This window comes from Mytilinidion resinicola (genome assembly GCF_010093595.1).
Source record: "Mytilinidion resinicola strain CBS 304.34 unplaced genomic scaffold BDZ99scaffold_10, whole genome shotgun sequence".
Taxonomy (NCBI): domain Eukaryota; kingdom Fungi; phylum Ascomycota; class Dothideomycetes; order Mytilinidiales; family Mytilinidiaceae; genus Mytilinidion; species Mytilinidion resinicola.
Window position 1 is genome coordinate 291,279 of NW_022985446.1, and position 23,415 is coordinate 314,693.

The 23,415-nt window shown below is 52.1% G+C and overlaps 10 protein-coding genes across 10 annotated transcripts; 6 read left to right on the top strand and 4 right to left on the bottom strand.

Annotated features, from left to right (window-relative positions):
* Positions 1-1,636: 1,636 nt before the first annotated feature.
* Positions 1,637-3,754, top strand: BDZ99DRAFT_463195 (uncharacterized protein). Its single transcript, XM_033720022.1, has 3 exons — positions 1,637-2,996; positions 3,053-3,276; positions 3,329-3,754. The coding sequence occupies exons 1-3, from the start codon at positions 1,921-1,923 to the stop codon at positions 3,646-3,648; spliced, it is 1,620 nt and encodes a 539-aa protein (XP_033576323.1). The 5' UTR covers positions 1,637-1,920; the 3' UTR covers positions 3,649-3,754.
* Positions 3,755-4,069: 315 nt separating this feature from the next.
* Positions 4,070-6,344, top strand: BDZ99DRAFT_463196 (uncharacterized protein). The gene is made up of 4 exons (XM_033720023.1): positions 4,070-4,584; positions 4,650-5,322; positions 5,375-5,678; positions 5,732-6,344. Exons 1-4 carry the CDS (start codon positions 4,238-4,240, stop codon positions 6,238-6,240), a joined length of 1,833 nt encoding a protein of 610 aa, XP_033576324.1. The 5' UTR covers positions 4,070-4,237; the 3' UTR covers positions 6,241-6,344.
* A 153-nt stretch (positions 6,345-6,497) lies between these two features.
* BDZ99DRAFT_417218 (putative biphenyl-2,3-diol 1,2-dioxygenase III) lies at positions 6,498-7,582 on the top strand. The gene has a single exon (XM_033716813.1). The coding sequence runs from the start codon at positions 6,711-6,713 to the stop codon at positions 7,266-7,268; it is 558 nt and encodes a 185-aa protein (XP_033576325.1). The 5' UTR covers positions 6,498-6,710; the 3' UTR covers positions 7,269-7,582.
* Positions 7,378-8,420, bottom strand: BDZ99DRAFT_27791 (uncharacterized protein). Its single transcript, XM_033713968.1, has 2 exons — positions 7,987-8,420; positions 7,378-7,927 (listed from the first exon to the last, which is right to left on the bottom strand). The coding sequence occupies exons 1-2, from the start codon at positions 8,257-8,259 to the stop codon at positions 7,544-7,546; spliced, it is 657 nt and encodes a 218-aa protein (XP_033576326.1). The 5' UTR covers positions 8,260-8,420; the 3' UTR covers positions 7,378-7,543.
* Positions 8,421-9,772: 1,352 nt separating this feature from the next.
* Positions 9,773-10,201, top strand: BDZ99DRAFT_357833 (uncharacterized protein; the record flags this gene model as incomplete). The annotated part of the gene is made up of 1 exon (XM_033714642.1): positions 9,773-10,201. A coding segment is annotated over one exon (429 nt), but the record flags the coding sequence as incomplete, so codon positions are not given.
* Positions 10,202-11,868: 1,667 nt separating this feature from the next.
* BDZ99DRAFT_571203 (uncharacterized protein) lies at positions 11,869-12,532 on the bottom strand (the record flags this gene model as incomplete). Its single annotated transcript, XM_033728064.1, has 3 exons — positions 12,249-12,532; positions 12,096-12,192; positions 11,869-12,050 (listed from the first exon to the last, which is right to left on the bottom strand). Exons 1-3 carry the CDS (start codon positions 12,264-12,266, stop codon positions 11,869-11,871), a joined length of 297 nt encoding a protein of 98 aa, XP_033576328.1. The 5' UTR covers positions 12,267-12,532.
* A 635-nt stretch (positions 12,533-13,167) lies between these two features.
* On the bottom strand, positions 13,168-15,089 carry BDZ99DRAFT_443594 (putative MFS transporter Liz1/Seo1; the record flags this gene model as incomplete). The annotated part of the gene is made up of 7 exons (XM_033717859.1): positions 13,168-13,614; positions 13,678-13,882; positions 13,939-14,063; positions 14,122-14,227; positions 14,289-14,693; positions 14,755-14,812; positions 14,873-15,089. 7 exons carry the CDS (start codon positions 15,087-15,089, stop codon positions 13,168-13,170), a joined length of 1,563 nt encoding a protein of 520 aa, XP_033576329.1.
* An 826-nt stretch (positions 15,090-15,915) lies between these two features.
* On the bottom strand, positions 15,916-17,452 carry BDZ99DRAFT_498752 (FAD/NAD(P)-binding domain-containing protein; the record flags this gene model as incomplete). Its single annotated transcript, XM_033723603.1, has 4 exons — positions 15,916-16,766; positions 16,859-17,005; positions 17,053-17,252; positions 17,389-17,452. 4 exons carry the CDS (start codon positions 17,450-17,452, stop codon positions 15,966-15,968), a joined length of 1,212 nt encoding a protein of 403 aa, XP_033576330.1. The 3' UTR covers positions 15,916-15,965.
* Positions 17,453-18,408: 956 nt separating this feature from the next.
* BDZ99DRAFT_443600 (TauD-domain-containing protein) lies at positions 18,409-19,725 on the top strand (the record flags this gene model as incomplete). Its single annotated transcript, XM_033717860.1, has 3 exons — positions 18,409-19,074; positions 19,139-19,472; positions 19,536-19,725. Coding segments are annotated over 3 exons (1,148 nt in total), but the record flags the coding sequence as incomplete, so codon positions are not given.
* A 1,571-nt stretch (positions 19,726-21,296) lies between these two features.
* Positions 21,297-23,009, top strand: BDZ99DRAFT_571207 (uncharacterized protein; the record flags this gene model as incomplete). The annotated part of the gene is made up of 1 exon (XM_033728065.1): positions 21,297-23,009. The coding sequence occupies one exon, from the start codon at positions 21,297-21,299 to the stop codon at positions 23,007-23,009; it is 1,713 nt and encodes a 570-aa protein (XP_033576332.1).
* Positions 23,010-23,415: the final 406 nt, after the last annotated feature.

Consider the following 23,415-nt stretch of genomic DNA (forward strand, 5'->3'; position numbering starts at 1 on the left):
TGAACTGTACCAGGCCCAGAACAACTCCCTGAATGATCACATGCTCGGTAGCTCGTTCAAGCACAAGAGACGCTCCTGTCAACACTCTAGGAGGAATTGCCGTCTCGACCTTGTGGAGAAGATCGTTAGACATGATGAGAAGAATTGGAATACCAAATACGAGTGGGAGACCCGATTCAATCAATATCAAGATTTAATCCCGTATATATGCACAAGGCATTACCTGGGAGAAGATAAATATAAGAGCCTGAAGATTCGGAGAAGCTTCAGAGGAAAAGATCAGCCGGCTCCTCCGCTGACACCTAATCGATGTATTGCTTCTCTAGATTCGGAGAACATGTGGCCTGGAGACTCGGGCATGGCATCAAGCGCAGTACTTCCCCGGATTCTCAGAGTCAAGATACGAGCTACGAATCCGGGGAAAGACTCGAAATGGACGCTTGGGCAGGATTTGACCATCCGGATCGCCTCAAACGGCTTGACTAGACCACTCCGCGGACCCTTTCAGGCGAACAGAATGTGTCTCCTGTGTAATGAGGTACCATTCGGTTTTCGATGCAGTCGACCGATACCATTTTTGTGACATAGCAATTGAGACTGACTGAATACCTCTATATTAGGCGGTCCGATACAAGCGCTAACCCATTAGAGTAGGATTTCATCCGTCCGATACGAGGTAAAGTAAGCTGGCTCTCTGTAGAATCCGAGCTTCCGAGACCGAACATCGATACATGACAGAGAGAAAGTCGATATGGATCTCGGATGCAGCGGTTTGTGTATCGATGTTGCGTCATGGCTCTACTAAAGATATAGACCCCCGGCATCCCTAGGATTAATCAGGTACTTAGCAGAAAGTGCTGATGGAGAAGAAAAAACATCTCTTGAATCTTTTTGACGTTGGACATGATGAATAAATCAAGCCTTGCCTCTCGCAGGATAATAAACAATAACCGAGGTCATAAAAAGCCGCTAGAACAGCTATGGTATTGGAGTTACCCCGTGGGGAAAAAGCGGGGAAAGGGCCGTGTTTCTGCATCATTCCCGCGTACCCGCTCTCAACCCTCAACCTCACTTTGTGCGACCTCATCTATCTATATCTAGATGGCCTGTGACAACTGCCGCGCTAAGAAGGTCAAATGTGCCTTTGAGGCTCAAAGTCTGAGCCCTCGAGACCCTGTTGACGAGATAGCCTGGACTAATCTTGCGTCCAGGCAATGTAACGCATACAACTACATGTGACTACTGTAGGGTGCGTAATGGCTTGCCTCTTATTCGATCAGTCAATTAAACACCCGTCAGAACCATAACCTGCCGTGCACGACTGCGCCGGGAAAGAGACAACGTGCGAATACAGCCGAGACTCCGCGGAAACGAATGCGCTTTGGGTGGGCACGTATCAATGAACAACATGGCGGCCGTCCACCTTCCGATAGCCATCCAACTCTCCAAAGGTCGAACGACGAGAACTCCACGGCGTTCCTAGAGTTCAGGCGCCTCTCTGGATCTGAGTCCTCATTCTCGTCCAGCGAGTCAACCCTATCTCAAGATGTCAGAACTATGCCGTTATCGGATCTCCCAAATCTGGATCTCGCGAACGACCCTCCAAGAGCTACCTTACACGCCATACCGCACATTATCCAAAACAATCAAACAAGCCTCATAGACACCATTCTCTGGAACCCCGACGTAGACGAAGGCAATGAAGACAACTCAATCCTCCTCCGCCACGAGACGTCAGGCTTCGAGTTCACCGGCCCCTCATCCGGCATCTCCCTCCTTTCAAACAACGGTCTGCGCTGGATTCTTGAAAAGACTGAGGATGAAGAAAGCGTTGCCACGCTTCGCGAATTCGCTGAAGAGATAACGTCGCATTTCGCGATGCCGACAGCCGAAGACGAAGGCATGAGGATACTAAACTCCATGAAGAGTCAACTGAACCCTCTTCCGAACCCCGCAATAGCCAGGGAATACGTCAAGGCATATTTCGACGCTGACCAGAGCTGGTTCCCGCTACTGGACCGCGAGGACTTTATGCGACAGGTTCAGTCTTACGCACACTCAAGCAATTCCTTCCTAAATAGTGTCCCCTGGTACGCCCTTTACACTACTGTCCTCGCCCTCGGCTGCCGCGTCGTCGGCTCCAAGCAAAATCCTAGCGATCGGCCCGCCCGTTTCGCGGAGGCAGAGTCAGAAGCAATGAAATACTTCCACAACGCTCTCGTGGTCCAATCAGAGTTGATAAGTCGCCGAACTACTCTGACAACCGTCAAAGCGTTCGCCGCCATGACGCTCTACGCTCAGCACTCCACGACCCCTCAATGCGAATACAAGTTCTGCTCGATGGCTGTTCGACTCTCTCAAGGAATGGGGATGCATAAAAGGGCTAGTCCGCAATGGGATATCACTCCCGCGGAGAGCGAAGAAAGAAGTCGGGTTTTCTGGGTGCTCTACTGGATGGATAAGACGATTTCGCTCCGTATGGGGCGGCCATCAGCTATTGACGACGGCGAGGTCAGCTGTCCACTGCCGCGTACATTGGGGATCTCGAGCGCGTCGTTCAGTTTTTACCTCTTCGCCGCTCGCTACGCTCGCATATGCTCACAAATCACGAGTTTGATGTACTCCGCAAAGGCGCTCATAATGCCGCTGTCTGAACTTTTGGAGACGGCGGAGGAGCTGGAAGCGAAGCTGCAAAGGTGGCATGATGATATTCCAGAACATGCTCGCTTGGAGAACTCGACGAAGGGGCAGCTGGATTCAAGCGGTACTGTACCACACTTGCAGGCCTTAGCTTTGGAGTACTTTTATCACTACGCGATCTGCGCCATCCATCGGCGGTTCCCTGCGCAGACTTTTTGGCACTCAAAGTCTCAAAACTCGCCAGACGATAGTGCTACCGAGAAAATGGTGGAGAAGGGGAGGAAGTGCTTGGAGGCTTCGAGGTCAATTTGCCTCCTTACCAGCAATCTCGAAGTCCATGCGTACAATCCTAGCTGGTAGGTTATGAGATGTCTTCCTCCATATAAGCAGTGCACTGATCCATCTTTCGTAGGCTTCTAATATACTACCCCCTCAGCGGCATAATCACACTCTTTACCAACGTAGTCACAGACCCGTTAGCTCCAACCGCCAACACTGATATCGCACTCATGGAAGTCGTGACTGGGTTCTTCGGGAAGCTGGAATTCTGCACCTCTGGGGGAATGGCGTTTACGAAGACTGCGGAGCTCTCGCGATTGGCGAGAAAGGCTATTAAGAAAGCGAGGAGAGAGAAAGGTATGCTTCAAGCCCTTACTTTTCGAATGCTCATTCGCTAACGAGGAAACAGGCCTTGACCACAGGCCCGGCACCTCTCGAAGCCAGGGCATCTCTTCTGTCTCTCCGCAATCAGACATTCTGTCTGCAAACACTGCCACGACAGACTCAATCCTGAGGCTTCCCCAGAGTGCTACGGATGCTACACCCGGAAGCAGCTGGATAGACTGTCCCGATTGGGCCAACATCAGCATCGGCAATGGTGTGCCAGATGCCGAAGGCGAGGCTGGCTTTGATATGAACTTGGAATCGGGGATGCAACTAGAGCATAATTTTGGCTTCAATGGCACCTCGCCTTGGCCCGGAACCTGGAACCTGGATCTATTGACTTGATGGAGTGGTATGAAGTCGTTATTTTGCGATTCGATAGCGATGATTGCTCGTGTCCCTATATACCCGGACTGACGTTAATCGTATCTATACATCAAGTTCCAAGAACTTATTGATATGCATGTGTCTGGCCAACGATAGCCTTCAAATGCCACTACCGCAACCATCATCTTCGCATCTTGGTAGCTTGCAGCCCGCCCGGATCTTCCAAAACCACCCGGATCTTCCAGAACCACCAGTGTAATATACAAATTACGGTATCGGAGCCCCCAAACCGAAATGATTCCGAAATGCGGGGATGATCTCACTCGGACGCCCACACCCGGACCCACCCCTGCACCTCCCCTGCAGATCCGGGGCATTTTCCAGAGGGGTGTGGGGGCGCCCGGGGTAACTTAGCTTCGCTGACCACCAGGTGCCTCATGTGAGCGCTTTCGGTAGCTCGGAGCAGAACTTCCACGCGCGACGCGTTTCCTCAGGCGAGATACTTTATCTAAGTCCCGCATCTCCTACGATATTCTATCCAACTACTCCTTTTCTCTCGAAGTCGACGCTGTAGTTCTAGCAAGATCATCTCGCCTCTTCCTTCAAGATGTCCAAGATCCAAGAAGTCCCTGTGATCATCATCGGCGGGGGCGGCTGCGGCCTGACGCTCTCCTCTCTTCTCTCTGACTATCATGTCGAGCATCTGCTCTTCGAGCGCCACGATGCTACTTCCCGTCTTCCGAAAGCGCACTATCTGAACCAGCGCTCTATGGAGGTCCTGCGCCAACACCACATGGAGTCCGAGATCTTGGAGAAGGGCTCCCCGCTGTGGAACATGAGCCAGGTGGCGTGGCAGTCCAGTTTGGGAGGGGACGGTCCGCTGGATCGGAAGGTGATCCACAAGTTTACCAGTTTTGGGGGGGACGATGGGTCAGCGAAGGCGGAGAGCTATAGGTACGTTTCCACTTGAATCTTGGAGCTGGGCGTGTTGAATTTAACGGAAACGCTAATCGGCGCAGACGTGATGCCCCCCTCCGCTCTTGCAACCTGCCTCAAATTCGCCTAGAGCCTCTACTCAAGAAGATCGCGGAATCGCGCAACCCGGGAAACGTGCGCTTCAGCCACAACGTTGTTGACTTCGTCGACGAGGGCGACTCCGTGCTTGTGACTGTGGAAGCCAATGGACAGCAGACCCAGTACCGGGCCCAGTTCCTCGTCGGCGCGGATGGTGGGAAGTTGGTTAATGAGAAGATTGGCGCGGTGCTCGAGGGACCATCCGGGATTGCGGATATGGTCTCGACCCATTTCAGCGCCGACTTGTCGGAGTACTGGGATGACCGCTACTTCGCGTGCCACTTCATCAATGGATCCGGTGGGACCGTGCTGGAGAGCGGCGCTATGGTGCCTATGGGCCCGACGTGGGGCAGGCATTCGGAGCAGTGGTCTGTCCATTTTGGGTTCAGTATGGACGACGAGAAGCGACATGAGGAGGAGGCGATCGTGCCGCGGATTCGGGAGCTGCTCAAGCTTCCGGATCTGAAGATGGACGTGCATAAGATTAGCCATTGGAATTTGGAGCGGGTGCTGGCGAGTAAGTTTCAGAAAGGACGGGTGTTTATCGCTGGGGATGCGGCCCATCGTCATCCGCCTACGACTGGGTTGGGGTTGAACACGGCGATTGAAGATGCGAATGTGAGTTTTGTTGCGTTGATCATACGGTCCATATCGCTAATAGGTCCTCTAGAACCTCGCATGGAAACTGACCGCCGTGACGAAAGGGCTTGCCGACAAGAGCTTGCTGGATACGTACGAGACGGAGCGGCGATACGCAGGAAAACGAAACTGCGACTGGGGGCTCTTCACCTTCGCAAACACGGTCGTGATCAACGCAGCTGTTGGTCTTATCAAAGGCCAGCCCGAAGCCAATAAGCTGCGATTCCAAGCTCTTTGGGAAGACTCCGAGTCGGGACGAACCTTCCGAGCACAGGTGCAACGAATCATCGATTCGCAGGTCGTAGAGTTCAGCGCTCACGATCTGGAGCTTGGCTGTAAGTTAGACCTCCAGATCTGTTTTCTCCGAGACTGACTCGTTGTGATATAGTCAGATATCCTTCCGGGGCAATCATTCCAGACGGAGTTGATGCACCACCAGTTGACCCGCTCGGTCAGATCTACACTGCAAATACTGGACCCGGTAATCGGCTTCCTCACGTTTGGCTGAATGATGGCAAGAAGGTGATATCGACACATGACTTGATTGCCTCAGACTCGACTTTCCTCATAATTACCGACGAAAGCGGAGCAGCGTGGCTGGAGGCGGCAAAGAAGGTCGCGAAATCGAACAATATCAAGATCTCCACGGCTGTCATCAGCAGCTCCAATCGTAACGGTACGTTCAGAGACCGAGAAGAGAGATGGGAGAAATTGAAGGGTATTAAGGAAGGAGGAGCCATCTTGGTGCGGCCGGACAACTTCGTTGCCGCAAGGTGGCAGAAACCTAGCAAAGAAGCCGAAAAAGAGGTCGCAGGAGCGGTCGCTACGTTGCTGGGTAAATCGAGCGAAGAACTGGGAAGGATTGACTCCCATTCTGGCACCAATGGTGTTCATTAGAATAGCTTGTAAATGTCGAGATATCATGGCGTTTAATGCCACGTCGGAATGGTGCATGAAACAGCATCCGCCTTTTTCGTTGCTATGTATATTTTATATCGTACCTTCAACTTGTATGGAGTTAGTGTTCTGTTCTTCGTCCTGATTCTGTTAGCAAAGTTGAGCTCTGGTCTGATCACGGGACCCATGACGTCGCGGGGCCACGAAGTTGCTCATTGGATGCGCCCGAAATCCGGGGTGGAACCTCAAGACGTACATCAATACTGAAAACAGTGCCGAGCCCCGAGCTCGGTGGTGGCACATGTGCGAGCGCGAGCTCACAAGCAGCCAAAAGCGGTCAGTTTCCGCAATTTGAGCTTCTCGGGCTATTCCCCCATAAATCAGCAACGAATCCGCTCCCTGTTGCAGACGCAAGCACGAACGAATTCGCGACTCCTCTGTCGATATCGTCCCAGGAACCTGTTCTCACCATGTCGAAAGTCACAAGCCCTTCGAAGCTGGCACACGTGGTGCTGCGCACCCAGCAGTTCGCTCCCATGGTCTCCTTCTACAAGACATTCTTGGGCGGCCACGCAACCCATGAAAACGACTTCGTCTCCTTCATCACGTACGATGATGAGCATCATCGCATCGCGATTCTCGCTGCTCCATCTACAACGCCAAAGGTCCTGGGATCGGCGGGCTTGGAGCATGTGGCTTTCACATTCCCGACTCTTGATGAGTTGGCCCTGTCCTATACGCAGAGGAAAGAGCACGGGATTGAGCCCGTATGGAGTGTGAATCATGGACCGACGACAAGCATCTACTACAAAGACCCAGATGGCAACCAGATCGAGACGCAGGTGGATAATTTTGACAGCATCGCAGACGCGGATAAGTTCATGGCGTCGAAAGAGTTCGCGGAAAATCCTATCGGGACGGACTTTGATCCGGAGGAGTTGATCAGGAGGCTGAAGTCTGGAGAGGATCATGCGTCGATCAAGAAGCGGATCGAGATCGGGCCAAGGGGTTTGCCTCCTGGGATGTAGTACAATGCGTGGTCATAGATATCCGCACACTGGTCTACGACCGCTGGTGGTGTCTCATCATATTCTCGGATATCCAAGTTGGCAGATCACACTTCTCTGCATTTGTTTGGGGCGGCTTCAGGAGTTTATCAGTTGTACAAAAGGTGGTGCTTCCGTCAAGACACTTCACTCCGACTGTGGGATTTGGCGACGGGTAATTATTGTATTGAACGCAGTCATTATCCTACCACTATAATATCAATTCCCAACTTTGTCTGACCCAGAAGCACAGCTCCTCAGAAATTCCCAGGAGTACAACTATACTTAAAATTCCCAGAACTTGAAGTGTACACACGCCGCTCTTCCTGCGCATTTGCAATCGCCTGCGCCCTCATTCTCGCAGCATTCAAATCCGCAGCAGCCAAACTATTCTGCGCGCTCGTCAAGCTTGACTGTGACGCAGCTGCTCTCCCCTTCCGCGCCGCGCTCATGATCCTCGCCCTTTCTTCCCGCCACCTTGGCTGAATCTGTCGAAATGTTGCTGCGAGTTCCTCAACCGGCTTTTCCGGAAACGCGCACCGTGGAATCTGCGGATACGCAAACTCTTCCTCCGTAAACGGGTCAATAAAGAGATGATCCTTCTTCGCCAGCAGCGCATTAAGTCTCCGGTGCGCATCGTCCTAGAGTTGATAAGCACAATTCGCCACGCAAAAGCAACTTGCAATCAGATAAAACAAACCGGGTCCATGATAATCCGAACAAGAAGCCACATGCGCAGGCCCTCGCGCGTAATCAGCGGAGCATTGCCATCCGGCCCGTCGCGCGGGTACGTGTATGGCTCCTGGCCGGCGCAGAACAGCTTGAAGTACACATAATACAACTTGTTCATGGTCTCCAGCGTCATCTCCTGCGCCTCGGCGGGCGAGATGTGCAGGTCGATGATGTCCATGAGGGTGCAGAGGTTGCCCATCATCTCGGCGTTGAGATAGGGTCGTGCGCCGTTGGGTTTCATCTGCGCAATTGGGATTGCGGATGTGCTCCGGAGGTGGTCAAAAATGGCTATGCGGTCAGATGTATGAGAGAGATGGATGCTGGCTTGACATACAGATGTAGAGACGGCAGAAGGCTGGAGCTTGGACAGAGCCCGGGGCTACTAGCGTGCCCCAAAATGCGATGCTTTCTGGAGAATCCATTGTTGATGGCGGGATATTGATTCTAATCTTGATGTAAAGTTGGGTTTGAGGTGCTCGATTGAAATCTGCGAACGAAGCTTATTCCGGCTTCAGGGGCTGCATTTTATCCTAAAGGTTTTATACTTGAATCTGCAAAGTTCATCACAAGCTGAACCGGGAGCCTGGACTGCTCTTAAATGAGAGCTTGTGCCATTTTGGCTGCGCGTTAGCCTGTGTTCGCCGTCTTTGGAAAGCTGAACTCCCAGTCTCTAAATTCGGCGCAAGCCGCCTGCGGGGATTTAAGAGCCGGCCGAGACTTCGAGGCCAGCAAACAGCATCTGTGCGAGGCGCTTTCGAAGTTTTACTACCAGGACTACGACGTGGCAAAGCTTCGTGCAAAAGGCAATATAGTAGATGGTTGTTGATGTGGAAGGAAAAGAGCTGTGATGAATTGGCGTTAGAATACCGGTAGGTACCTGGCAGCCTGGCAATCCTAGGCAGCGCCACAAAGCGGATCTTGCACAGCCTCACTAGCACAGCCATCTACTCTTCATCCTTCGTCCGATACCCATCAACGCCTTCAAACATACTTTTGCCAACTCCAAACGTAAACCTCATTGTCTATTAGAAAGTTTTGGTATTCGTCTTTTCTTACCCCCTTCTCCCACTCCGCCCCGATCCGCAATGTCCACCCTACCCCCCACCACTGCCTTTCGAAACCCCGGCCTCGAAACCCCCGGCCTCGAAAACCTCGAAAACCTAAAACAGCACTTCATCCATTCTGCTCGCATGATGAGCATAGCCGCCTTCCATGCCGTCCTCCGAAGCCCACTCGTCTCCAAAGCCTGGTTTTATCTCCCCAGTCACTGTCAAATTTTCATCCTCCACCCCCTAGGCTCTCTATTGCTCCTTTTTCAACTATCAGAAACACGGCAGTTGTGCCTGAGTATATTAGAATGGATCAATACCGACGCCCCATGCATAGGACTACTAGGGAAGATGTGGGGAGATGCGGGCGAAGTGTGCAAGTATCTGATTACTAGAGTTCTGCTGCATTTTGTTTCATTTCCGATTCTTAAATCCTTACTCAAGGTAGAGCTGTACGCGCTCCTACTCTCTGGCAGCCTGGTCATTCTTTGGATCTACCTCGCCCGCGCCCACCAGGCCATCATTACCGCCGCCATCCTCATTGCGGTCCTAATCCCCAACCTCCCCCTCCTCACGATTTTCCACGGCCCCAGCGCGCTGATAAACGCGTTCACATACGTCCAAATCGACCTCTCAATCCTTTACCGTCGGTTCTGGGCACCCTTCATCCTCTCCGGCGGCACACGTGATCACAGCCACTACCCACCATACACCTACACGCCCCTCCCAACCCCTCGCTCCATCCGCCTCCTCCGCATCCACCCCCGCCGCTCCCGCACCCTCCACTGCACGCTCGAAACCCACACGCTCGGCGACCCGCGCACGCCCGCCTACGACGCCCTCTCCTACCACTGGGGCTCCTCCACCCGCACGCACACCATCCTGCTGCACTCGCCCTCGTCCTCCCCCCGCGGCGCGCAGCCGCCGCCGCTGCCAACGCCAACGCGCCTCCCCGTCCCCGCCAACTGCTTTAAAGCCCTCGCCGACCGCGCCTCGGTCCGCGAGCCGCGCGTCGTCTGGATCGACTTCCTGTGCATCGCGCAGCGCGACGCGCGCGAGAAAGCCGTGCAGCTCCCGCTCATGCGCGCCATCTACAGCGCCGCACGGCGCACGGTGGCGTGGGTGGGCGACGCGCACGACGGCAAGCGCGCCGACAGCTTGGTCAAGCGCATGTTCGTCGCGAACGCGAGCGCGCCGGCGCGCCCCCGCGAGGCCCGGCTCGCGAGCTTGGTCGAGGCCAACAGCGGCGCTGCGCGGGATCGCGAGGCGGCCGCGCTAAGGGACATGCTGGCGCAGGCGTACTGGTTCCGCGTGTGGATGATCCAGGAGGTGGCGGTGGCGCGGCGCGTGGATGTAAGGTATGGGAATGCGTGGGTCGAGTGGGATATGCTGGCGGCCGTGTGTGCAGTGATTGGGGATCCGGCGAGGAGGAATCTGGCGCAGGCGATGGTCGTCTTTGATGGCGGGCGCGGGATTGGGTGGGCCCAGGTGAGCACGCTCGATCGGTTTAGGGAGGAGGTGCAGGAGGGGCGGGAAGTGAGTCTTGTGCACTTGCTTAGCGAGATGGGGGCGTTCGGCGCGACGGAGAAGCAAGATCATGTGTTCAGTCTTGTGGCGGTGAGTGCGGATAAGGGGGATGCGAGGCTGTTTGAGGATTCTGGGCGGACGCCGGCGGAGGTGTTTGCGCATACGACGAGGTTGTCGCTGGAGCAGGATGAGAGGCTGTCGGCGTTGGGCTTTGCGGGCATTGGACATGAATGGGAGGTCCAAGGGCTACCGTCTTGGGTGCCGGATTATAGCTGTCTGCCGAAGACGTCGCTGTTGCAGAAGATGACGAATAAGAGGTTTTACAAAGCGTCCGGTAGAACGAAACAGAAGGTATCGATTGACACGTCGTCGAATACGTTGTCGGTACGAGCGCTTGCAATCGACAACATCGCCACGGTGTCCAAACACTTTGTCCGCCGAAAACAGGACGAGAAAGATGCTTCCGAGTCCTTTGCCGAACAACGCGGGCCATTCCAGGAGGATGTAGAGCTCTTAGCACGTCGCTGTGACGAGAGATACCCTGTGGGTACCAGCACTCAGAGTCGTCGAGAGGCCACATGGCGGACACTGATTGGGAATTGCGTTCATCCGATGACGACGCATGACAGTCTTGAATACCCAGCTCCAATGTCTCTTGCGAACGGAGACCAAGCAACGAAACGACTCCTTGGTTTCGAATCTCGCTCTAAAGGCTTGGATCCAAGCAAGCATCAACTAGACCCCGATATTGCAGCCTCGCTTCTGGAAGATCTGAAACTATCGAGTGAATACGGTGCTGCCGAGGCAGCTTGCGCCTATGGGAGGCGCTTCGCAGTGACTGATGGTGGGAAGATGGCGATGGTGCCACCGGGCGCGAGACAGGGCGACTTAGTAGTCGTGATTTTGGGAGCCGAGATGCCATTCCTAGTGAGAAACACTGAAAGCGAGTCGTGGATGCTAGTTGGCGAGTGCTACGTTCATGGGTTGATGGAAGGCGAGGCAGTGGGACAATATTCTCCTGAGACGTTTGCACTCATATAATGGAGCCGAGGTTCAAGGCGAGAAATCCAAAGAAAATCATGGAACTTGAGTTTCGCAATTACACAAAGGTCTCTTTCCCAATGAAATAATCGCCATAGCTAACATCAATCGAGATATGGTGAGTAGATTGATGAGCTTGTACGAAATAACGTCATCATACTAGTGTTGAGCATGCTCCTCTGGACTCGAAACACCTATCACCTAGTCGTGTGAACCCTGATGCTGAAGACTGCCTAGAGTTCCAACTTCTTAGCCTCTTCCCCAACCAACTTTCTCCCGGGACTTTTGCCTTGCACCCACTCGTCAGGAGTGAACAAGTCGAACATCCCAACCTTCTTAAGTACCGGGAGCGCGGCCTTCATTTGCTCAGCTAAGCCTTTCAGCTCTTCTTCGTCCTCTTTTGTCTTGTTGCTGTCTGCGGCGAGTTCGTCGTAGCGGCGTACATTCTACAGCAGAGCACCGACAGTTCCTGTTGGCACCTTGATGCCCGACGGTAGGGTGATGACGGGGAAGGAGGCTCCCAATGTCTTTGAGTTGCTTGAGGCGAGAGACGCTACCTGGATGATACGTTAGTCTTCGGTATTCTATGCGTAGAGGTTGAATTGGTTGCTACCTCGTTTGAAGAAGACATGTCGTTAGTATTGATGGAAGCTAAATCGGCCTAACTAGAAAGATTGTGCAGAGTGAATGTAGCTAGAGTTAATGGGCAATGCGTTTATATACGTTCCTGATCTCACCTTCGGCTTCAGCAGCTAGAAACCGCCAAAAATAGCTCCAGTCTGCTCAATTGGTCGTGACAGACATGTAAGATGACACGTCAGGCGCGAAGGATCACAGTCAGTATAGGCACCCGTCCTAAATGATGACACGCATGATGAGGGACGGGACGAAGTCGTTACAGCAGGACGGCAGGACGGTCTTCAGCTCAGGTCGGGCCGATTTCAAGGCGGGATACCGCGCGACCGAGAACGTCAGGTGACCTTTGAGCAGATGCATGAATCAATAGTAGAATAATGAGAGAGTTGTCACCTAGAGCTTCAACATAGTTCAAGAACGCAACGATGTATCCATTAGTGTATTTGAGAAGTCTGAGGATCCTGTCATGTGATGAGCCTGAACCTTCAATGAAAGATTAGAAGGTTAAAGGCTGATACTTTGCAGTCAGTCTGGAGTATCTGGTTTATCTTCGAGTATCTGAAATACCGTCGACGTTGATTTAAACTTACATTCCAGTGCCACACATCACGTGATAACTCGCTGCCTTCGGACTGGTAAGTACTCTGGTAAAAAACGCAATTTATACTGCAATCATTGCTATATTCGGAGAGCTTCCTATTCGCTATAAATGTTAATTTCTCTTATATCATGATTTATGGATAAGAGCTCCAAGGTCACGTGAAAGGATCCTTGTATCAGTGAATTGGAACACCAGCAAGCCTACTCCGAGAGGCCTAGTAGCTCAAGAGTCAGAGAGGTTACTTTAAGGTCCACGATGTCCATTGTCCGTATATGTCAGATATTCGTACATCTTCTCACGCAACCACCCCCTTCCCATCGAAGCCCGTAGCCCCAATAACACCACCTCCAGCCTCATCCCCACTTTCACTCTCATAAGATCTCCTTGCCGCCAACTGCTTCTGATGCTGCTCCCTCTTCCACAGAAACTTAATCACAAACGTCGTTATAATCAACGAGACACTGAGACACGTAATCGTGATATACCCCTTCCGATACTCCGGCGCATCGACCTGCTGCCACACGATCAAGGGCAGCCAAGCCTGCAACACGTACGCGAACTCATTCATGGAGCCCACAACGATGGCGCGCTCTTCGTTGTCGTCGGCGCAGATCTCGTGCGCCCAGGACATGCATAGTCCTGAAAGCCCGCCGCCGCAGCCAAAGAGGATGAAGCAGGCCCACTTCCAGTTCAGCGGGATGTCCCAGATGGCGAGAGACACGTAGCACATGATATTCACACACTAGTCATTTCAACTTTATTAGTATTGTTCTGAAATATCACGGGCATGAGTGGGAGTACGTACACCACCGAAAACGATCGGAGGCCAGCGAGCGCCTTTGAGGAACGAGTCAGAGCTCCAGGCATATATCAATGTCGAAACAATTTGCACCGCGTTTGTAGTAGTGGGATAGACGTTGATCTGGGCGACAGTGTACTTTGGGTGCTTGGATGCTTTTAGAAATTGGGCGAAGACGGGGGCTGCGCCGGCGCCGCCGTTGTTGAAGAAGCTGCCATCATTGCAAGTGAGTACAGATGATGAGAAAAGGTACTGCTAGGGGCTTACATGTAGAGCAGCACGAGGGCGTAGATATGCCACAAAGTGAATATTTTCCGAAGCTTAGCTTTCGTATATGGTTGGCGCTTTGCGCGTCCTTCGAGGTCCATTCGTTTTACTGCGAGTGCGACTTCCTATGAACTCATTAGAACTATTTAACGATGTAGTTGCTGATAAAGCGTGATTGCTTACCTGCTTGGTCAAATACCACGGTCTTGATATCTCTGGCACATCCGGTAGAACAAAGTATCCTGCGATCGCGACGGGCAGAGAGATGATTCCATCGACAATGAAGAGCCTAGAAACGTCAGCTATGGTCTGCGAATCTTCTAAAGAAGGCTTGTTTGCATAAAACCCACCATTGCCACCCCTTAAACCCACCCCTCCCGTCAAGATTGTACACCGCGGCCATCAAATACCCCGAAAACATGCTTCCAATCGCAGAACTCGTATGGAAGATACAGGAGCGCTTCGCCAGTTCGTCTTTACGATACCACGAGCCGATTATATACTGCATTCCAGGATAAAACGTACTCTCAGCCAAGCCAACGAAAAAGCGGAGAATGTAAATAGTCCTTGCTGATTCTGCGCGAGACAAAGAGAAAGTGAGCACGGCCCAGATTACCTCCATGGTCGGGATCCATAACGAAGGACGGAACTTGGTGAGGATGATGTTGCTTGGAATCTCTCCGATGACGTAGCCGACAGTCCAACACGTTTGCATATAATTCAGTTGGTTTCCATATAGACCGAGGTCTTCTTTCCTGTGTTGGGCGTTAGCATGGCGACGGTAGGACTCGACCATTTTGTTGACGTGGAACATACATGCCCGAAACGAAAGCACTGTTGATATTGATCTGATCCAGGTATTTGATGAAATATCCTGTAGCTCGTCAGTCCCAAGAGGAGTATATCAGAAGGATTGAGGATGAGGCTGTCATACCAAGACTAGCAAACGTCAAAATCGCCGCATCAAGCTTAAACATAAACCATCTTTCCTCTTTCGGCTTATCAAGAGTGTCCCACACATAGTGCGTCCACTTCTTCGGTTTCTCCTCCCGCACCTCGTCCGCATGCCGTGTAAGGTGGTCTCGCTCAGATGTTACCGACGAAGTATTGCTCCCGCTCGATTCCACTTCTGCAATACTCGGTACTCCCATGGTAATGGTAGGCGACACTTTAGGCGTTATGGCGCCAGCCAAACGAAGACGCAACAGGCAACCGCAGATAGGGAATAGAAAGCTTGTCTAGGCCTCGAACTTCTTCGGCGCCCTGGAGGGAAAAGAGGCGCCAGGAGTGTTCGAGGAACCACCTATTAAAGGGCCCGAGTCCCAAGAACCACGCCACCCAAAGGGGAATTGACAATGCTGATCCTGGGCTTGCGTGCTATTCTAGCATCTCGGAACTTACTCGAGAGGGGGGAAGATCCTGGTGTGCATACGGTATGATGTCTTACTCTCACGAGGGTATCTCGAGGGCTAAGAGGGGCGAATAGGAGGACCGCGCTTGAACCGCGAGATACCCCAGGATCTCATGTTGGAGCTACTGTAGATTGCGTGATGGTGGGTGGGACGAGTGGCATGAAATGCGGGGGATATTCGGTGATCGAGGAGAGATATGGCTAGATAGCGGGGCCAACGTTTGGGGAATAGATTGCGAAGGAAGCTCCAAAGTAGTGGAACATGGTGCAAATTGAGTCCGTGGAAACGAAGACCCATGGTGGATTCGTGATTGAGCGTGGGGATGACGTGCCTGAACATCACTTTGGTGTGGGACTACCCGTGAAAATGGCCGATCTTCACAGCCAACGAGTTTGTAGCTGCTATAAGGAGTACCCAGGGCTTGCTTGCTAATCGCGATAACGGGTAGCCCCTCAATTCACGCTAGGGCGGGACGGCACGTGTTCATCGGGTCATTGCGAGCCATGCTAAGAGCTCCATCACAACGGTCGTACCACCAAGGGTTCCGCGGAAAGGATGTACGAGTAGCAGTATTATTGTTTGATTGGACCAGGCCGTAGGATTCTGGTGGTCTCGCTATTGACGCGTAGAAACAAGGTTTCCAGGCGCATCTGTTTTCCCCGGACCTCCACTAAAGAGCTTCTGCATTCTCAACACCAGCTCTTTCCTCGCAGCCTTCCAAGTTTCTGAATGTCCTACCAAAGGCTTTAACCCTTTTTTCTCCAGCTGTGGATTGACCCAAGCCAGCAACTCATCCACATAATCCACCTCATGGTCTTTCAAACTGTGGAACGGCTTCCCGTACCCCTTCTCTTCCACACGTTTCCTATACTCCTCTTTCATCTCGCTCTCGGTGGGAAGGGATGCTTTTCCGCTCAGAACCTGCGCAAGAACCATGGCCTGGAATTCGAAGAGCGTGAAGGTAGCTGTGAAGTAAGGCACCCCGATGAAAGCTAGAGTTGGCCGAGGGATGTAGAAGATGTCTTTGTGAAGATTGTGGTATTGCGTTCCGTCAGTTACCAGCGTGTGATCGTTTGCGCGTTCAGGGTCGATGTTTGCATGCAGGTGGGCGAGGAAAGGTAAGGCGACATGGTACCCAGTACATAAAATGACCCTGTGGATATCGGAAAGCTTGGTGCCGTCTTTGAGCGTAACGGTCCCTGGAATGGGTTCATGTGGCGCAAGGCTAATCGACGAATCGCCCTCCGGAAGGGTGAAAGACTCTATCTCGCTGACACGGACGCCATTCTCAGGGAGCATGCTTCCTGGAAGGTCAAACTTTCCGTTTCGATGAACCTGGTAAATCGATTTCGCAATGGGCCCTATCTCTCGGGCGATATCCGTGGAAGAGACCCCTGCGCCTACCAGAAGGACGTTCTATGTCACGGAGTCAGCCGAAGACTAGCGAAGAACTCGGGAATTTAGTCAGCCGAAGACTAGCGAAGAACTCGGGAATTTAGTCAGCCTACCTTATCTTTGAAGTCTTCTGGTTTTCGATATCTTTTCGAATGCTCGATGCGATCTGGCCAGCGACGTTTCCACTCAGCAAGACCCGGAGTATCAGGCACCCGAGGAGTATGATAATGGCCAGATGCAACCACGACGCTGTCAAATTCCTGTATCTACTGTCAGAATAAATTACGGTATCCTTCTAAACACTTACCGTGACCGTTTTTTCTAACGCAATGCCCGTCCCTGCTTGAGCTTTCTGCAGTGTGCTTATTTCAACCAGCCACTTCCCATTGCTTTCTTTAATATTTCGGACTTCCGTGTTGAATTTGATGAGACTTTCGACTTCGTTTTGTCTGGCAACGTCTTGGATGTAATCGCCTAAGACCTTGTGATTCACGTAGTCAGGAGTGCCTGGGGGGAATGGTGTGAGAGTCGTCTCCAATAACGGCGTAGAGACATTGTTGGTTAGCCCCTCATAGCAAGGGCTTTACTAGGCCCCTTAATTTAGTATGTGTACCAACTGCTTTAGAGTCTGCGCCAGACTTACCCAGGTGGTGCATGTTGGAGCAGACGATGTTCGTCGTCAGACTGGTACTCGCTTTCCGAACCATCGTGATCGGAGCCACTGTTCTCAGACCCGCTGCCCTCGGCGTCAATGGAATGGCGGTTTAGAGGTCTATCCGCTGGATATTTTGGCTCTAGTGGTTGCCTCGGGTCATATATCCTACTCTTCATTTAGCAGCTTCCCAAGAGTTCGGAACAGTCGCAAATCTCACCATACGCCGCCAGCGTGCGCCGATCTTTCAAACACAACGACTTCTAGCCCTTCGTTCTTCAGATGCGCAGCTGTTACCACTCCACTGATCCCGGCGCCAATCACCGCAACGCGTTTAACGGTGGATATCGACATCGAGCTATAGGATGATGGCTACACTCTTGGTCAATGTGGACTATGTATCTAAAGCTTCGCAGACGCTCAAGTACGACAGGTAGTCGATAAGGCTGTCGCTACGAGCTATTAGCTTGAACGCGTCAGATGGACCCAAAATTTGCATACCGCGATTGTACAGTACCTCGACCACTGCCCTGGATATTATCATACCACGGCCCAGCTCACTACCGAGGCATTCTAACGGTTGCAGGGAAGGCTCATTGCATCATGAAGCCCCCGGAAGGCAATTCATGAAGATTCGCTGTATCAACGATGCCGAGCTTCCATCAAGGAGCGCAGCGACATCCAGAACAGGCATCCCGTGGCGAAATGGAGGATTCCCAACTGATAAGAAGCGTCTGTATTTCCAATCCGCGCGCGAAATGGAGATAGTGGTGCGACACGGAGGGGGAGCGCAATCGGATTGAGGAATGTCGTGCTTGTTGCAGATCCGCACCCCGCAACACCACGCAGCTGCGCGCGCTAGTGGACAACGACGCGCTCGCGATTACAACGGCCAGACCCTTGGGATAGAACCATTGCGGGGTATAAGAGATCGAAAGGAGTCGTGTAAGAAATATCATTCAGACTTAACTTTCCCTACCCTTCAGATCAAATCCATACATTCACATCTCAAAATGGCCCCCATCGCCATTCCCAGCATCCCCTCAATCAAAGAGGCCGACACCGTCCAACCAAAGAAAGACAACCTCGGCCTCCCCGAAGCTGCGCGTGCTCGTCTCGAGAAGGCGGGCATCGACCTCTCAAATGGATACCCCTACCGCCCGGCCAAACCGCTATACATCGACGATGTCTACAAGATCCGTGACTACGACCGCCCCTTCACGGACCCTGGTTCTCGCGCTGACCCAGAGAAGAAGGCTCTCTTCTCTGCTGCTAAGGAAGTGAAGGACCTCACCGTCCACATCGGCACTGAGATCGTGGGACTGCAACTCAAAGACCTCACGGACCAGCAGAAAGATGAGTTAGGACTTCTGATTGCGGAGCGGAGTGTTGTTTTCTTCCGTGACCAGGACCTCTCGCCGCAGGACCAGAAGAAGCTGGGCGAGTATTATGGGGAGATTGAAGTGCATCCGCAGGTCCCTACGGTTCCAGGACTTCCAGGTGTCACGGTGCTCTGGCCAGCACTCCAGGCGCAGGAGTTCCCGGCGAGCTATAGGAACCCGGGAGGCGCGAGTCGATGGCACACGGATCTTGTGCATGAGAGGCAGCCCGCAGGTGTGACACATCTGCATAATGATACGATCCCGAGCCTTGGAGGGGATACGCTGTGGGCGTCCGGTATGTTTAGTTTCCAAGAATCGTTAATCTTGAGAAAGGGGAAGTTCTAATACCTGTGTGATAGGTTACTCCGCTTATGACAAGCTCTCGCCCGAGTTCCGAAAGATCATCGATGGCAGGGAGGCAGTGTATCGCAGTGCGCATCCGTATCTCGACCGCAACGATCCCACAGCAGGCCCGAAGTTCATTGAGCGAACTCATCCCCTTGTTCGTGTGCACCCTGCCACCGGCTGGAAAGCGCTCTGGGTCAACCGCATCATGACGGTGAGAATCGTCGGCCTCGACAAGGCTGAGAGCGATCTCATCTTGGGCTATTTGTATGATGTCTACGAACAGAATGTGGACATTCAGGTGCGATTCAAGTGGACTCCGAGGACGTCCGCGCTCTGGGACAATAGGTAAGTCAACCTGATATTACCTGAATCGCGCCATTTCGAGAAATAGATACTGATTGAGAGCAGGATCACCATACATAATGCCAGCTGGGACTACGAAGGAAAGGAGCCGAGACATGGAACGAGAGTTACTTCGCTCGCGGAGAAGCCGTATTACGATGCAAAGGCGAAGAGCAGACGGCAGGCTTTGGGATTGGCTGGGCCGGAGGAATGAGAAGCTTCTGTTCTAAATAGCCAAATATCGAGTGATTCAATCGAAATGAGAAACCAGATTGCGATACCAACATCATTCCCTTACTTTCGTATTTAAAGCTTGTGTCTCGATACCTGCGAAATGAGTAGATTGCGATTTGGGTTGGGTCGGCAGAGGCGTCCGGTGTCTCTGCAGTTATGTAGTAAGTAGACGAGAAGGCAGAAATTGGTGGTGAGATTAGTCATTTCGATCATGCTTCGGAAAAGGGGTCGTCGAGGCGAATCGCATGAGTCACGTGACTGCTATTTAAGTCCACGGTACAACGAAGTCGATACTGCCTATCAAAGCTCTGAATAACTTCAAGCCCTTTGAAGAATAGGATGTTGTCTCCACGTACGATGATATGTCATATAGGCTCTGAGCGTCATAGCACGTGATGTGCGTGAAGCCTTCCGCCAATCGATAAGAAGACCCCTTCTCTCCACACCAACCATTCGGACATCAACTCTATCCCCATCAGCTCGCTGAACTGCTCAACAGAGTGGCTATTCATCAAGATCTTACAGCATTAATAGCAAATCTGGATCGTGCCCCTTTTGTCTCCTGGCGGTTTACTACCTAGGTACTGTCGAGTAGACCACTTTTACAGACGCTCTCTTCCTGAGCGTCAGCGTTGGATGAAAAAGCACACCCCGCCTAAGATTAGGGGGACCGGAAAATAAGCGACATTATATACTTCCAACAGTGTATTTGACCTGAACGGAATCAATTGACATCAACTCGGAGTGCTGTAACACCAAGGAGGTAATATGAATGATCACGTGATGAGCTCTTTTGTCAAGCCCTTCTATAAATCAATATTTCGAGGGCCGTGGTTGGGTATAGATATATGTACTTGAGTTGCATTCTAGCTACATTAACTCGCTGCCCCTATTCAAGCCGTACCTTCAACATCGAGGTTTGATGCGACAGTCGCCGTTGTAGGCATGAGCCAGACTCTACTCACTGAGAGTGATAATCAGCGAACAAAGCAACAAAGAAGCGCCGAAGTAGAATTGACAAGGCACACAAAGGTTTCTGTCTCGTCTCTCCAACCAGCATTCAAATACTTTCTTTGTCCGCCATCAAAGAGAATGCAACAATCGAGTTTTTATATACTACGCTAAGGCAGACTTCAACACTACATGAAAGATTATACGAACGACTTGCGGTCACTGGCATACTGTAGATGCCTTAATAAGATTCCGAACTTAAATCGCGTGTAGATTCAGACTGCGCGGTAATCGACGGCCCGAAGCCCGCCAACGAGACAACTTACGTTACAGCGACCTCCGCCAGGTATTCAAACCTTCACTATCTAATTGACGGCGGTATTTGACGGCGGTATTTTCTCTTTATAGACACGTCTATACCCATTATCGAGTTCACGAAACGACCCGATACCTACACTTTTCAACGACGGGTGGAGAGCCATATCCCCTGACAGCCTTCATTCACCTTCCTACGGCACGCTAGTCCGCACTAAGGGCACGCAAAACTTTTCTCGCCTTTTCTCGCTTACCGACAGCGAGCTCTCACAGACACGTCTTTCTCCACACACCGCTACCGGTATCTCGACACATTCATCGCCCACTATGGCTCAAAACGGACGCGTCTTCAACATGAACACCCTTGCGGGCGTATGGGGCGCCTACCTCTACGACCCCCAAGGCGCATTACATGCCGCACGTACAGCCGCTCTCGCTTTGCTCGCTTCACTCGGCGTATACCAGTTCCCCATCAAGGACTACTGGTCCGTCGGCGGGCAAGAGAAGCGGACGATCGCGTACATGAACTTAACGGAGAGCTACAAGAACGAGACGGAGTCGATGTCGGACAAAGTCAAAGCGCAGTTCGACTTCGTTACGGAACAGATGAAGAACTATACCGAGCAGAAGCTGAACTTGTCGCAACCGATCGAGGAGCAGTGGGGCGAGATCAACCGGAATAACTACCTCATACAAGAGAATTTAAATCGGCTGCAGACCGATGCGGTCCGGAATATCACGCTTGAGATGGAGGGCCGGTGGTTGGCTACTGAGAGCCGGCTGGCAACTCTGTCCAGACTCTCTGATGCTGGCATTTGGATTATCTTCTTCATAGTCATCCTCCTCGGAGCGTTCGCAGGGGCCTGGTATAATCGGAATGTCAGGATGCAGGAGGTGGACGACAGGCTCACCGCACAGATTGAGCAGCTGGGTGCTGATATCGAGAGGAAGAGAGACGGATGGACATATCGGGCCATTCGAGATCTGTTTAGCGACCCGGGCGACGATGATAAAAGCAACGACGAAGACGGCGATGATAACACGCCCGCGAAACATTACGGCGCCGCGAAACGCAGGGAGCTTCGAGAATTGCGCCGGATTGTCTATCGCAGGATCGACCGTAGGGCCCACAGAGTAGTACAGCCTGCCGTGGCTAAGGCAGAGACCTTTGGGGATGAGTTGAAAAGGAGGATAAACGCTCTCGAGGATGACTTTATGGACGATGCCCAAGGGATTGAGCATCCCATGACCCATACCAACCAGCTCTGGATAGATCTTGAGAAGGAACGCAAAGCACGACAGGCCTTGGAGGCAAGGTTGGACGCACTTACGCAACACGGTGGAGTCCAAGCAACTTCGAATCATACGGACACGGGAGATGACGTCTCGAATGAGGCCGGATCTGAGAAGTACTTGACCGAGGAGCAAGCCACCGAGCTCTTTGGCAGGCTGAATGCGGCCGCGGGAACCACACAAGCCCAACAGTCGCTGGAAGTCGGTCAGACGACCGATGAGCTTCAACGAGAGATCGCAGAAGCCATGGAGGATCACAAAGACTCAAAGACATCCGCCGTCAATCCCCAAGACTTCGACTTGCGTATCACCAAGCTAGAGAAGAAGGTCCAAGAGGTCGATTCAGGCAGACGCGAACCAACCAAGACGACCTCTGAAAAGACTGTCACTGTCCTGGAGACCAGCAATTTCGTCGGCAAATCCGAGTTGAATGAGCTCAGGAAGGAGTTTAAGGAAAAGCTCGAGAACCTCAAGTCATGTAATTGCAAGACGCCAACGACCTTGGAAAACACTCTCTCTGCCGACAATAGTCAAGTCAGCGTGTCGGAATTCGAGGAACTCAAGGAGAAGTTTGAGAACTTTAAGTCATGCAACGGCGAGACCCCGACTGTCTTAGAAAACGCTAGCCCAGCCGATATCAGTCAGATCAGCGCGTCTGAATTCGCCGAACTCAAGCAGAAGGTAGAGGACATCAAGCCATGTCACTGTAGCTCCCAACCAGAGTGGGGAACAATCAACTTAAGTTGATAGATTGATTGATTTGATTTGGTTCAACCAAATCAATCAATCAATCCGAAGAGGTGGATTTTATCAATCAAATCAACTTCAAGGCATCAAATTGATTGATTTGATTGGTTTGATTGATTCCTATTTGCGGAGCGTAGATAGAGTATCCTATAGAGAGCCCACCTAGCAGAAGTGCTTACTAAGCAGTCTCCTAACCCTGATTTTCATCCTAACTCACATCAACGCGTCCAACACCATACCACCTCTGTACAATATCACACCCAGCAATGAATCAGAACCTTCAGAACGTACAGCAGGAAGTTATCGCACGCGCAAATCGAAAGAAACCTCCCCGTAAGGTTAATTCTATGCGCGCCGAAGTCAACACGAATGAACACGTCGAAACACCTGCCACGAACGACGACGA